Below are 16168 nucleotides of genomic sequence, written 5' to 3' on the forward strand. Positions count from 1 at the left end.
GTGGGATTGGCGTATGGGGCCCCGTTGCAGCGATGAGGGGGGGAACCCAGCCTATTTGCCACCCCATGCTGCGGATGACTGGCAACCACGTGCACCAGCACGGGTGCAGTCATCTTGCGTGCTAAACGGACCGGAAACTGACCTGTCTCTTCCAGCCCCTCCCTGCCGCCCCATCCATCATCCACCACCACCCTGCCTTGGGGAACTGGGTTTACTGGGGCCACGGGGGGGGAGGCACTGGAGGATGAGGAGGAGGGACCAGGGATGGTTACACTGGGAGGGAGCAAGGGGGAAAGCAGGGGAAAGTCAGTTGACTGGTGGGAACAGTGTCGGGAGGAGGCAATCAGAGTGGGAGATTTGCAGGTTATCCATGCGTGCCCAGCCATTTTTCGCCCACGTCAGGCCCCCAGTTCCAGCCTCTGCCATATGAGGTGACAAAGGAACTGAGGCAATTGGTAAGAGAGACTGGTGTGTCCTCAACCAATACGTTTGCATATCTGGAGACGCTGAGTTCAACGTATGTCTTCACCCCACGTGACTGGAAGACGCTACTGAAATTGGTGTTAATTAACACTCAGTATAGTGTCTGGTTAACTATCGGGACAATTGTGCTGTGTATGCTAACGACCCACAAGCAGGCATAACCACTAACCACTTAATCGAGGAGGGGATTTTCACATTAGATGCCCAGTCAGGCTACCCCCGGAAGGTGTACAAGTTAATTGCGAAACTAGCCCTGAAAGCCATGAGGAAATTACCCACTACAGACCAGGACAGCAATCTGTCATTACAAGGTTCTACTGAACCATTTTCTCACTTCCTAGATTGGCTGCAAGCTGCTTTGAACAGGCAGATTGAGCACAGTGAGGCCAGAGAAATGGTTTTTAGGCAACTGGCATACAAAAATGCAAACCCAGACTGTAAAAGAGCTTTGCAGGCCCTTCTGAAAAGGGAGGGCTGTAGCATTGCGGAGCTAGTTCGAGCCTGCCAGGGTGTTGGCTTCGTGGAACACCATACTGTCCCTTTAGCCACAACCTTAAGCGCCCAGCTAAGAGCACAGGAAGGAACCAGACCCAGAAATGGTTGCTTTAGATGTGGGACCCCTGAGATCACTTTCAAAGGGATTGCCCAAGGAGACCCTCTGCAGCAGCATCCCACAGGTACCCAAACAGGAGAAGAGGGCCAAGAAACTCCTCACAATGGGGAAACTGGAGGTGGGGGGGTTATCGCATGCCCCAGCACAACAAATAAATACGAATCACAGGAACAGGCTCGCCATCTGTGCCCCACCACCTCAGCCAGCGCTGGGTTGGATTTATCCAACCGAGAACCAGTCATCATAACTTCCACTGACATAATACTAATCCCTACGAGGTGTTGGGGTCCCTTTAATCCAGGGGTGCATGCACTACTAATTGGGAGATCTTCTACCACCGGAATGAGTTTATTCATGCTACCTGGAGTAATAGACTCTAATTCCCATAGTGAAATTCAAATTATGGCCTGGACTCCTGCACCCTCTTGTTTCATCCCTAAGGGTCAAAAAATTGCCCAACTAATCCCTTTCTACAGTACGTCTCCTGCAGGGGAGGGGGAGCAGGGTTCAGGGGCTTTCGGAAGCACAGGCCAGCCACAAATCTTCTGGGCAATGGCCATCACAGACACACAGCCTTGCATGACGTGCCAGATTGATGGGCACCGATTTACAGGCTTAGTGAACACAGGAGCTGATGTCACCGTAATAAAGGACTCTGAATGGCCCCTTGACTGGCCTACTGTTTGCCCAGCAGCAGCCATTCAGGGGGTGGGAGGCACACAAAGACCAAGACAGAGTGCTCAAATACACACAGTGATGGGCCCTGATGGACAAGTAGCAAAAATCGCTCCTTTTATTGCTCCCATTCCATGTACATTGTGGGGACGGGATGTTCTCGGACAGTTTGGCACAGTCATGCGAATTGCTCCTGCAAGCAACCAGGTTTTTCAATAGGGGCCATTGAGCAGCCATCCCAATGACCAATTAAACTGTTCTGGAAAAGCGAGCAGTCAGTTTGGGTGGATCAATGGCCCATGAAACAGGAATGGCTTGTACATCTAAGAGAGCTTTCAAAGGAGTAACTTGAAGCAGGTCATATTGTGCCAACAACCAGTCCCTGGAATACACCTGTATTCTGTATTCCCAAGAAAAGTGGGAGGGGGAGAATGTTGCAGGACTTACAAGCAGTTAAACACAGTCATAGAGCCCATGGGAGCATTGCAGCCTGGACTCCCCTCACCTGCTACGCTTCCAGCAGAATGGCTGTTGATGGTAATTGACTTAAAAGACTGCTTTTTTACCATCTTTCTAGACCCTGAGGATGCACCAAGGTTTGCTTTTTCTATCCCTGCCCTGAACAATGCACAATCCATACAGAGGTATCACTAGGTTGTCCTTCCTCAGGAGATGTGAAATAGCCCAAGGATATGTCAGACAGTAGTGGCAAACGCTATTCACCCTGTCAGGAGGCGTTTTCCCTCAGCCATCATATAGCATTTCATGGATAACACATTGATAACCACGGCCACAGAAACTGAGTTACAATCTGTTGTTACTGCTCTAACCAATGCTGTCCAAGATGCAGGTTTGCAGATCACTACAGAGAAAATCCAGTGATCACAGCCCTGGACCTACCTTGGATGGAAAATCAGTCAGTCAGTCATGGCTAGGCTTCGCAAACGAAGATTTAGGGAGGCTCTATCCACATTTGTTACAAGTATGCTGGTGGCTAATGAGGCCAATACGAGATAGACATAACTGATTGCAAAAGGCACAGCAGAAAGACTCCTTAGGTGGTATATTCTGCAATACACGGTTCTTTCTGTGTTGCCTTTTCTCCTCAAGAGTGATCCTGCGGGCGTTCTCAAAGGCGACAGCTGTGTCACAGATGGTGTGTCTCCAGGCCTCCCAATTGGAGGCCAGAGTAGAGCAGTTATGATGGAAAATCACGCAGCAGGAAATTTTTCCACAGTCAGTGCAGCTTGAGGTAAAAAACATTTAACCTTACACGAACTGCAAAAACTTCAGGGAGCCATCAATTGGCTAAGGCCTATTTTGGGCCTAACCACAGAGGAGCTACACCCTCTGTTTGAGCTGCTTAAGGGGGACTCATACTTAACGTCTAGCAGGTCTCTGACTGCAGGCAAAGCAGGTGTTAGAAACATGTGCCAAGGCAGTCGAAGCCAGACAAGGCAGAAGGAGAAATCCTGAACAGCAAATCTGCCTTGCTCTCCTACCCAGCAGGTACCAGCCATTTGCAGCTTTGTTTCAGTGGGATCAGACTGAAAAAGACCCACTGAGGGTCCTAGAATGGCTGTTTCTTCCCCATACACCACCTAAAACTGTGTGGACTACTAATGAAATGTTTGCCAAGTTTGTCATTAAAGGCAGAGAACGACTACAGGAGCTGGACGGATAGGATCCTGCAACCATCTACATCCCAGCTACAAAGGACAACCTCGACTGGATGCTAGTCGAAGATGCAGGATTCCAGGTTGCCTTGGCAGGCTATGATGGTGACATTTCCATTCATTTCCCTAAACACAGACTGTGGACAGAAATCAATAATTTACCCTTAAAAGCCACAACCAGATACAAACATGAACCCGTAAAAGGCCTCATGGTCTTTACAGATGCATCTGGGCGGACCTGAAAAGTTTCAGTGGCATGGGTAAACCCTGATGCAGGACAATGGGAACGAGAGGTACACACCATGAACCGAGGCTCTGTACAGGTTCTGGAACTGGCTGTCATACGTATTGCCTTGGGAAAGTTTTCAGAACAACCAGTTAATATTGTTACAGATTCCTGTTATGCAGCAGGGTTAGTGTCCCATCTTGAAAGTTCATTCCTTCAAGATGTTGCAAACCCTCACCTGTTGTTTGAAATGCGTTCAGTATGGTTTCTTGTTAATCACAGGAGGTTTGATTTGTGCATTATGCACACAAGATCACACACAGAAATGGCATGGTCCATAGCAGAAGGGAACTGGGAGGCTGATGCAGCAGCTATGTTTAACACCATGCCCAGAGTCTTAGAGCAAGGAAAATTGTCTCACTCATTTTTCCACCAGAATACACATTCACTGAAGAGACAATTTCAAATAACACTCAATCAAGCTCGAGACATAATCATGTCATGTCCAGACTGCCAACAGATAACCTCCATGCCATCTCAGGAAGGCGTTAACCCCAGAGGGTTAACGGCAAATGAAATATGGCAAACAGATATCACACACATCACCGAATTTGGTTCATTGAATTATGTACATGTCACAGTTGACACCCACTCACAATACATAACTGTCACAGCACACACTGGGAAAAAGCCAAGGATGTAATGAGACACTGGCTTAGTTGTTTTGCAAGCCTGGGAACCCCAAAACAAATCAAGACCAACAATGGACCTGCCTTCATATCAGAAAAGGTAAAGAACTTTCCTATCAAATTGGGGAATTTCTCACACTACAGGCATTTCACACTCCCCCGCTGGACAAGCCATTGTAGAAAGGGCACATTGACCCTAAAAGACATGTTACCAAAACAGAAAAAGGGGGAATCCGTCTGTAGTTCACAAGAGTGTTTGTGGAAAGCCACATATGTTATAAATTTTTTAAATTGTGATAGTGCTGAAAAAAGTAGGCACGAAAAACAACACAGACTTCAGGTTTTCTCCTCTCCTAGACCACCAGTCGCGATAAAGGATCTAATTTCAGGGTAGTAGGCAGGACTGGTGGACCTTGTGCCATGGGGGAGGGGTTATGCATGTATCTACAGGAAAAGAACTAAAATGGATTCCTTCCAGATGTGTCAGACCCTACCTAGGCACACAATCACAGCAGCAAGAATCAGAGTAATGCAGAGTTTATAAACACAGTTATGTTTACCATTTGGTAATAATGTTTAAATTTCAGGTTTATATTTGAAGATGACCAGTGTGGCAAAATGCAGAGTCTATACAAAACCCATGAGTGTGTGTGTGATGAGTGGAATGACGGCCATCAGTGAAAGTGTGATTGAATGGATAAAAGAGCTGTATGACTGTGTAAAGCACCTTAATCACCAAACGCCTTAGACATCAAATGCTTTACAAGAATAACACTACCTTAGCCACATGGTCACATTAAGAGAATTTAGTTTGCTATGTTTACCTTGTTTTTGAAATAAGAGTTGAATTTCCCAAGTTTATATAAACCCTGAGACTAATAAAGGTTATAAGTTATAGGTATGACACAGTTGAGCTAAGGCCCTTAAGTTAGTAAAGCTGTTTTTCCAGGTTGCATTATATTCCTTAGGAGAATAAAGGTTTAAGGTAATATAAGAAAGTTTAAAAAGGTTAAAGAAATGTTTTCAATAGAGATATAAGTTGTTAAGAAGCCAAAGCAAGCGGTGTGCTGGGTCGCTGCAATGTTATGGTAGTTTATAATTTAGAGAAATTCCCCAATTTGATAGGAAAGTTCTTACCTGCAATGTTATGGTAGTTATAGTTTATAGAACTATAACAGTTTATAGTTCTGTTATTTGCACTGTTGTTTTTCCACTGTTTTCATGACCCTCTTAAATAATTGTAGGGGGAGATGTAGAAGGCATGTCCAGGGGATGTGAGCGAGGCATCCCGGGAGAAGAAGTCCAGGACATGCACGGGAGCCTGTATTCCCATTGGTTACTTGGTCACGTGTTCCCAAAGGGATAAAAAGGCACTACCATTTGAAATAAAGCCCCTTTGGCTGCAACCCAGCTAGGAGTTGGACTGTTCTTATTTATTATATTAATAACTCGGCAGGTCAAACCCTGAGGGATACAGTTTAATAGTACAAAAATTTAAATTCAGGTATATATACTAAATTTTTTGATATAATCAAACTTTACTGGTAACTGCTTTGATTCTGAAATGTACTTGGAAAAGTTATATTTGGAACTGCAGTTTCAGTAGGTATTAAGCTCTCACTCCTAGAGAAGTTGGTTGTATCTCCAAATTGCTCTAAGTGCCCATTTAAAAGACACAGGGCAGGATATTTAAACAGTAATAAAATGTTAACTATTGGGAAACATTTCCTTTCCCCTCACTGAAATATATGTTGCTGAGAATTCTCAGACTAATTAATGTGACTTTTTTTTTTTACCTATTTTACTAATTTTAAAGTTCCCTGAAAATAAGACGTTTTTCTATTCTCTACTTTCACATGCTAATTACTACAATTTTGACACTTGTTGCAAAAAATCTACTCAGTGTTTTCACTGAAGTAAGTAAGTGGTCTTAATATGTTAGGAAGATCGTACCTTTACAACTTCAACAACAGTTTTCCTGTAAACTTCTACAAAATATTTAATAAAAAGTTTACCTGCATTATCCGTGTAGTGTACTTGCATTCCAAATGTGCTGCTCTCGCTGCTTCAGTATCTCCTTCCAGTTTTCTAGTTCTTTCTGTAGCTGCCTAAAAGTACATTTGGAAAGTATTTCAACCCAGAGAGATGGTAAAGTGACAAAGATGACTCTGTTCATTCAGTGTATTGCGACTCCATACAGCAACCTGTTGTATTACTGTTGAACTAATTGCACTTTGGAACTGTGAAAGTTCATACCAAGAAATACATATAAAAATAATTTCTACATATCCAGAATATTAAAATAATGTTTTCTTGTTATTCAAAGAAATTGATGTAGCATTATGTTCTTGATGCATTTTTTATAATCAAAACTGCAGCATGAGTCAGAAAGCAGACATGCCAGATCAAGAATATATCTACTCCCCTACCGTTTGCTTTTTGCTAAGATTGTCAACTGAGGCAACATATCTACACCCTCTGAGTGCCAAAATACAATGGGTATCAATAGAGCAACTACAATATGGTGACAAGAAAATATAGAATATCTCAAAAATACATCGGCTTTGGCACCTAATATCCAGCTTAGGTGCCCAGAACAGATTTCTTTGCAGATCTAACCTAGCTACAGTTTTCCTACCACGAACATCTGTAAATTCTGTAATATTTTAAAGCAATAATCAAGTTTGGTTTTTTTTTTACTGCTCAGTTCCTTCACCTATAACTGTTCAATTATGGTTTTGACTAGCAATTATCAGGAAGTTCTTTTTTAACAAATATTCTGAATACTTTAGTTATTCACTACATCTCATTGTACAAATGTACATAAACCTGTACATGCGTACATAGTTTAAGCAAAATGAGATTCTCTGAATTAAACTGTTACATCTTTCTTATCCATTCTTACAACATTTAGAAAAGTACAAAATTGCAAATGACTATGCTAAGAATGTATTTGGAAATTTGGATTGCCTACAAACAGTTCAAGAATTTGTCTGTATTATTAATAAACTGTTTTTAAAAAAAGGTTCTCCAAACTGGAAAAATTTCTTTCAAGTTACAATGAACACAAAAGCAATCACCACATATATATATATCCAGATAAAGGCCCGGACACAGAATTTCATTTGGAAAAATATTTTTAACAAAAGCAGTAACTACAGAACTGCTATAATGGAAATTCACATGTAATTTTAACTGTACTATTTTCTACCCAAAAAAGTCTTTTCACTTTGACTGATGACTGAACTGAAAAGAAAAATTCACCCCAAAATGACTCTTGGTTTCAAGTGACACCAGAGAGATCAAGAAAAAAAGTTAATATTAAAAGTTGTTTAACAAGAGCACATTTAGTGTTACATAAATACAAGTGAAGACATTGATTTTGGAAAAGTAAAACAAACTAGCAAGGGTGTGAGACAGCATTGATTAGAAGCACTTAAGTGAGAGAAACATTAACAGACATTAAAATAAAAACTCTTGGCAATACATTTAAATTTTGTGTAATCTCAGACATACACACAAAAGAAAAGACTTTGAAAACAGACATACCACTTAAGAGAAAATCAAAAACAGTACAGAGATTACCAAACCTACTCCACAGCAAGGTCTGTCAGAAGGCTTAAACTTTGCCTCATCCCACAAGTTTTATTTGCTTAATATTCTCAGTAGTGAAAATTCACAAATCTTGCAATAACACTACTCCCGCATTGCTGAGAGTATTTTCACTTTATATGTGAAAATACTTTCCACACCTTCTGTTCAAACACCAGTCTCAAGCCAAATTCATAGTGTAAATAGCATCCACCTGTGAAATCCCTTTTATGTGAAACGAATGTTTGACTTTTTGTTAATCAGGCACACGGCATTCACAGCCTCACTAGAAGGTTCCACCCCTCAAGAAATGAAGTTGTTCAAGGTGCTAATGCTTACTGAGACTAATAGCAGTAGTGACAAAGCCTTACTTCAAGCTCTTTCATGAGTCGTTGGTGTCGGTCAGCTCTGAATTCCAGCTCGAAGGCCTGGCGCCTCAGCATGTCACTGCAGCCATTGTGTTCTGCCTCTATATCCCTCAATTTCCTGTGCATATTTTGCAGTGCATCATTCAGGTCCTAAAAAAAAAAGATAATGCTAATAATAAGGCATTGAGAGAGTTTTTCTAAAAAAGATAGTGTAGTAGAGAGTTCAAAAGAGGAGTAGAGACTGCATCAGAACAGCTTGTTAAAATCTAATACATTAGCACATGTCATTAGAACTGTCTACCCAACATCAGACATGCTCTTTTTTCACCATCAGATAATGATGGTAAATATGACCTTCTGTGATAATATTAAAATTAGAGAAACATTTCCCACAAGAAATGTTTCTCTAAAAAATTACAAGGCAGCTCCTCCAATCTCTTCTCTTTCCCAGATTGATGGCAATGATGTAAACGGTTAAGTGCATTTGATGAAGTGATGTGTAGGGACAGAAATTCTATTTTGTTCTGATTTTAATTGCTAGAACCTCAAATAAAATCAGATATTTTTTCAGAAACAGTTACTCCCACAGACTAAATAATTTTAATTTCTGCTATTCTGAAAAGAATTTTCTTCTGTTTAGAAATGGAATTACTTTAAAAAATTATCTACATGAACCATGAAATTCACAGGAGAATAATAAAACTAAGCTGTCCTCACTTCAATTTCTGCACTCAGAAGTTGAATCAAGTTAGAGTATGGGATAACTACTAACATTATTGAACTCAGAAGCTCTGTGGAGTCACTGTGACAAAATGCCCATAGTCCATAACTGTACAGACTAAGTTTAAGATAATCCTCTGGCTTTGCCTGTGAGGCAAACCACTGGCAAGCCAGTGAACAAGTTTCTTCCCACCATGCAAAAAATACTTGATCATTTTTACAGAAATATACAACTACTTCCACTCTATCCATACTGGAAAGATAAAGAAATATTTATTGCTTCAGGTTTATCTTCTAGAAATTAACAAGAGTGAGCTGGAAAAAATGAAATAAATAATACATAGTTTGCTGTAAAGTAATTAAAATACTCAAGGCTGAGAAACATTTTCAGCTGGAAATGTAATTAACATTAGCAGACTAAAATTGTCATGAATACATCAAGCTTGTTAAACAAGTCAGCATGAGTTGTAGGATTTCAGAATCTTGAAGCCTGGACTTTTCAGATGTGGTATGACTGTGTAAGGCTCTCTCAGTAGTCACCTGCACACATCTGCTCATGAAAAACACGACTCTTTGTGGGGGGGGAGGGGGAAGAAAAAACCCAAACCAAACCAAACCAAACAAAAAAAAACCCACAAAAAAACCCCAAAATGAACAAAACAAAACAAAAAAAAGAAACAAAACCAAAAAAAACCAAAGAAACAAACAAAAAAAAACACAAACAAAAAAACCCCTGTGTGTAAAGGACACAATTTCACATGCATTTTAAGGAAAAACTGAGTGCTTTTGTGAAGGAATATTATATTCTGCCTAACCACAAGGTGATGCTATTGCCCTTACTATCGAACTCCCAACACCTTTTATCCCATACCTGATGATGTGCTAAGCACACCCGATAGAGCCCACTATGAACCTGTCTGAAAGCAGAGGGTATTACTTTTCTGAGTATGTGAAATATTGAATATTTCCTAGTATGATAAATGTGTTTTAGGGACACATTTCAATAGGGTAACTTTAATTACAGCTTATGAAGTGCAGCTTTTCCAACCAGGATTTGCATACATGCTTAGAATCCTGTTTTTCTGTACATATCAAGACCACAATTAAATCTACTTTCTCCAGCTTTTAAGGAAATTTAAATCAAGCCTTAAATACACAACACAAATGACTGGAATACATTCAAAGTAGTAATTTATAAACCCAGATATTTCTGATATTTATCTGCCAAGTTTAAATGAATTAAGCTTTTAAACAACAACTAATGCAGTCAAGTCCAGTTTAACATTTCTGTATGTATTTTTCATTTCCTGGAATTTTGGAACTGTAGATAACTGTGAGTAAAGTGATGGGCAAGGGAGTAAAAGCAAAGTGGAAAATTGGATGGTTTTACTATGGAAAGCAGGTTAGGGGTTGACACTTAGTGAATCATATTTTCCTTTGGAGTGCACCCTGTGTTTTTCACTAACACTACCACTGTGCACTAATAACTTTGTTTAGGTGTTTACCATGACAAAGAGCCACAACACATTTCAGCAAAGCATGAAATACTATAGCACACTAAGTGTAACCTTAGTGTTCTTGAGAACTATTCTGCAGTATTCAGCTATTTGGGGGATTTATTTCTTTTTTGTTAAACCAGAACGACCCCATGCTTTGCACCAAAAAGGTTCCAGCCACTATCTCATGCAGCTTTCCAACTATGAACACATCATACCTGAGCAGTCCTTTCTGCTTCACTTTTTTCTTTGACAAGGAATAGAATTTCATGGTGGTAAACTCTACGAATATCGTCCTTCTCCTTTGCACATTTTTGGTGTTCTTCTTCCCATTTCTGCTGAGCCTTATAAAATGATTTCTCAGCCTCTGCCACTTTCTGCTGATTTTTGCCACTGAGTACTATTGTTTACAGAAAAAGAATAAAAGACAAGTAGCATTGCAAAGCATGTTCAGAAAAAAATGGATAATGATCATCAGTTCTTTTGTGTATTTTGATATCCTGTGGAATACTGGAACATAAACACTTCCAGCACTGGAGAGCATGACCTTCACTATAAAGAAACAATCAAATTTTGTGTTTCTAATAGCATCTTTCACACAAGGACATAGGGCTGTTTTGGTGATTTTTACAAATTGAAATCCTTCTCCTCCTGGAAAAGTGTAAAAACTTGAGTTAACTCTTCCAGGTGAGGCCTCTATACCTTGGAGAACTTAATTTCAGACTTCTGCAACATTTCGCCAGCTTATTTCCAAATGTCTATTTGATATAGATATTAGTCTGCATCAATTAATTTTAAGCTCCTTTTAAGTGACAGTAAAGACAGACACCTGCCTCATGAAAAAGATGTAGGAAAACCTAGGGCAGGTTGGGCTAGTGAGTAAAGGCTTAGGTTTTTCAAGGAAACTTACTGCTGTTCAGGAAATGTAAATCTTCAGCCCAGCAAATGCCCCAAGATAGGGAAATATTGAATATACCCCTCTGTGAAAACTTAAATGCCACGGAAAACTTCCTTACCTATAAGCAGTTTTACCTGGAACTTTCCTAAATTTCACAAACTGGCTTTTGGATGAAAATATTTTGCATTATCTTTTCATTTTTCTGGGTAAAACTAGCTACATTAACACTTAGATGATCACCACTTTCTAACAGATTTTTATTTCAAATTCATCCCATTTTTCTGAAATTTCTTTCTAGCTGGAGAAGGATAAAATAAACAGAAGTGACATATTAGGATAACACAGAGAATTAGTGGATACAGAGATGGGAAAGAACTGTCAGATGTCAGAAAGTCAAGCCTCAGTGAGATTGACAGAAAAACAATTCAGAGGAAATCCTAAAGAGGACAAGGCCCAGATGAGTGCTCTGTCCAAGGAGCTAAGCTGGGATCACATCACAGTATCACACAAGGTGAGGAAGGCTCCAAGAGATCAGGGGAAAAGAAGCAATAAGTTATAAACCAAAAAAGAACCGAGAATCAACAAATGATAACTTGGCTTCCTTGGCACTTGTCATAATAAAAAAAAGTTTGAGAAATTTTAACCCCTGTAATCTTTACTATCACTTAGCAGACTTCTAATTACTGACTCCAGTATTGAGAGAAACACATGCATTCAAGAAACACTGCCTTGCCTCTGCAAAACCTCTCCTACCCCCTTTTTGTTCTCCAGTCCCTTCACCACACCTTATAGCAACCCAGCACACTGGGATCACTGTGCTGTAGTTCCTCCATCAGCATCAGACCCTTTTGAGTCCTGCCTCTTGGTGCCTGTATGGGTAGTCATTTCTCAGGCATCTGCTCTGCCTGTCTCTCCTGTTGTTTCTTTTTTTGTCTTCCCGCTGGCATTTGCCACCCTTTGTACAGGCTCTGTGCACGCTCTGGTGGGCAGTTTGGCGCACAGCGGTGAGTGAGTTTTGATATTGTGGAGTTGACCAGGACCAGTCCCACGCAGACCCAGACCTTCATCCTTCTGCACAGGTTGCCCTGCAGAACCACTCCCACCACAGACACTCGCCATCTTTGCCTGATGCAGCAGCAAATTAGTTTTCCAAATCACAAAGTGAATCACAAAATCAGATTTAAAGTATTTTAAAATACACACTTACTACTGCCTTCTAAATTGGCAAACAAGCTAGTGAGCATGCATAGAAGCAAACTTGACTTTCCCAAGTATGAGAAAATTGTTGTTCACATCTTCAGCTTGCAACCACAGGGAAATTTCCAAATGGACAGAAAAATGGTTTCTTCCAGTTTGTAATCCATAAGATTTTTTAGATTTTTTTTTTTTGTGTTGTCCAAAAGAGCAAAAGTTCAGCTTTCCAACTGTCTCAATATCTGGCACTATAAGTACTTGCAAGTTTCAGAGACTCTTTCCATCCTTGGAAGGTTAAAATCTCAAAGAGGAGTTCTTCAAACTCTTCAGACATTATATTTACTTAGGTAACTAAAAATACACCTCACTGCCTTGAAAGAATGAGAAATCTCTCTGTTTAAGAAAGATTAAGAAAATCTCAGTTTCTGAATGCAAAACTAGTAGGGAAAAAATGTTTACGTAAAAACCTTCCTTTCCATATACTACTGTCACAACAGTAAATAACAAAGATGATGAGTGGAAACCAGACATGAGAACAAAAAGCTAGAAGCATTGGAAAAGATGAAAGAAAAAAGCATCATGATGGGAACTCCTGGAAAAAAAAAGTTATTGGAAATAGTTTGAAAAAAAAAGAACAGGACTACTGGATTAGTAGTAGTAGTAGTAGTAGTAGTAGTAGTAGTAGTAGTAGTAGTAGTAGTAGTACTTTTCCCCCTGAAATGAAAAAGGAAAAATTGCTGGACATAGGATGTGGAGATGGACACTGTGATTATAAGTTTGTAAACAGACAGCACTGAAGGAAGAAATAAGAGAAGGTAAGGGACAAGAGAGAAAAAGAGCTGACGGATTTAGCAGATCATGTTGCTGTCACACGAGATAGCAAGAGTTTTGTAAACTCTTGTGAGTTTACAAATGCAGATAGAAAAGACATAGGAGATCCAAGAAAAACAGCAGGAACTAGAAAATTTGTTTTACCAGCTTGAGGCTGACAGCCTCTGGTTCATCTTTGCTTTTTTGGAACTTACCTTGCAGTTCCACAAGTTCACTTTTTGCAACACACAGCTCCTCTTCTGCGGCATACATTTGCATCTGAGCCTCTTTTCTGGCCACTGACAATTCATACTCCAGACCTCGACGAATAGCCTCCCCTCTCTCAAGTTCCAAACGTAATTTAATTATCTCTTTTTCATACTGGGACTTCTAGAAAATAAATTTGTTCCAGAAAACTGGCAACGAAGTGTTACAGAAATACACCTACAGAGTACTTTTTAAAGATATTTTGGATTGTATTCACAGCTGCCATCTTATTACATTTGAATTTGAAATACAGTCTTGCAACTGCACATTTATGTACATTTTAAATATTTTCAGAGGGGGTTATGCAAACTAATCAAATTCTTAGATTAATTTCATTTACCTTTAACACACCCCTCTGTTTTTCCAAAAATACATGATCTTAAGAAAATAACAGTTATAATACTGTCATCTGCTGGGATTTTGGAGAGGAAAATGCAGCAACAGAAACATTATATTCCACAGGCAGTTTTCTGGTAACTTTATTTAACACTTAAAAAATAGTCATGTTGGGATACTGGGGTATCAGACACCTGGTAACTCACTATGTACGAACATAAACTGCAGTCCAATAATGTTCTGTTGTCAAACAGGATGATATTAAACAAAGGAAGGATGGAAAATGCTTCAAAAAAGGACTAAGAAAGATAGTCTAGTCACTGTCACCAAAAACTGGATCCAGAAAAGTGAAATTCAAACTATTTCAACACAAGAACGTGGAAAGTGAAACACATTTCTTCAGAACATCTACAAAGGAGCAACATACTTGTTAACAGGAACTTCATTCATGGGAAATAATTTACTCCTGTTACAAAGGTTTTCCCTGCTGCTGTCAGAGCAAACTAGTATTGAAATGAAGTAGCAGTAAGAAAATGCTTCACTAATATTTTTTTTTGTTTGAATATCAGCTTTCACACTAGCAAATAGAAGAAAAGGTGAGCACTGAGTAGAGTACTAGTTGCAATCAGCTTCAGGTTTGTTGCTACTTGGCACGCTTTGCACACCTGCTAATGTCAAACTGGCAGCTGATATCCTGTTTTAAACTGTGCTGCTGAAGTAATGTTACTACTATAGGTAGCCATTCTGTTCTCAGCAGTTTGTTAGGGGGCAGATAATGTGGGTGCTCATTCATCCATTTTTTGTTAAATCCAGCCAATAAACCCAGTTTAATGTTCCATATCCATTTATTATTGGGGTGTGTATCCAAATTAAGAAATTCCTGCTTCTCCTACAATGACTTGCTCTTTACTGTTTCCGTTGTCCCGTGAACTGTGGGGTGATTCTGTAAATTGTGTCCCTGGAATTATCTGGATTAAAACACTCCAACAAACAACCCAAACACCTCTTATCTACATCGAGAATTCAAAAGCTGAGGTTGCACAAGATTCTTCTGCATCATTTTGCTGTTGAGAAGTGCTCCAGTTACTTACACACACCTTTAACTATTAACTTTAACTATTAATAGTGACAGCACAGGTGCTAACAATTCCTGTGAACAGGTACGAGAAGTCTGTACAGTGGTATTTCCTAGCTATTTTCCAATCAGTGGCTGTGCTTTTGATTCAACCCTTGAGAGTATTATTTTAATGAAATCAATTACATTTATTCCAAGGATAAAATAAAGCAAATAAAGAAAGTCCTTACCTCTTGCTTGCGTTGAGTAAGTAATTCAACATTTTCTTTTTCAGCCTGGTGGAGTTTCCTTTTCAAATCATCCACAGTGTCCATGTCTGATGGATTTCTATTCTATGCGTCATGTAAGCTGAAAAATATTAATGCTTTTGAAAAAAAAAGTGAGTAGTCCCTTGAAGTTTTAATGCTCCTTTACTTCAGTTATTCAGTTGTGGGCCCAAAGTTCTAAACATTCACTTAAGTAAAATTATGCCATGCAGTTGTCATCATACTATTGCTCTTTGAAAAAAAGGGTCACACAGAATTGCATATCATGCAAGATATGAGAGATGTAGCAGGAGGAACTTGAAACAGATATGCACTTTGGATAAACAAAGTTGGTTTAAGCATAACATGTTCTTTATTACTTTTCACTATTTTTATTATTGATTTGATGAACTTCCAGGACGCTTGAAAAACATCATTCCATGTAAATTAAAATGACTAGCAAGTTTTTGTTTGTCCCTGCAATAAGGCACATTTTTTAATGTGGATTGTCATCTCAAAACTGTATCTGCCATGAAATAAATGCACAAATGTGGAACAAATCTCACTTTTACACACTTTGTCTTAGAAGATACAAATATATACATTTCAACTACAGACAAGCAACTGATCACAAATACAATAAAAATTAGAGGTCTAGTCCTATAAACTACCTAGTATCCTGATTTCCGCTACTATTTCAGTTAAAAGAAAATCTACTCTGCAGCTAGGAGAATCAGCCCTTGATCACTAAAAGCAATAACAAAAGAATCAAAACAAGCTTCTATATCTAAAGTGAAAAATTATTA

At 39.4% G+C, this 16168-nt stretch overlaps 1 protein-coding gene across 1 annotated transcript in view; it reads right to left on the bottom strand.

The window, feature by feature from the left end:
* Positions 1–15475, bottom strand: part of LOC103757558 (coiled-coil domain-containing protein 171-like) — a 42758-nt gene extending 27283 nt beyond the window's left edge. The window contains exons 1-5 of the mRNA XM_029959969.1: positions 15348–15475; positions 13655–13829; positions 10756–10937; positions 8325–8471; positions 6378–6470 (exon numbers count right to left, since the gene is read on the bottom strand). Coding sequence (XP_029815829.1) covers positions 6378–6470; positions 8325–8471; positions 10756–10937; positions 13655–13829; positions 15348–15431 — 681 coding nt within the window. The 5' untranslated portion in view covers positions 15432–15475. The remainder of the gene's footprint in view (positions 1–6377; positions 6471–8324; positions 8472–10755; positions 10938–13654; positions 13830–15347) is intronic.
* Between the last annotated feature and the right edge of the window lie 693 nt (positions 15476–16168).

The sequence above is a fragment of the Manacus vitellinus genome, unplaced genomic scaffold (genome assembly GCF_001715985.3).
Source record: "Manacus vitellinus isolate BGI_N305 unplaced genomic scaffold, ASM171598v3 scaffold_23_pilon, whole genome shotgun sequence".
Taxonomy (NCBI): domain Eukaryota; kingdom Metazoa; phylum Chordata; class Aves; order Passeriformes; family Pipridae; genus Manacus; species Manacus vitellinus.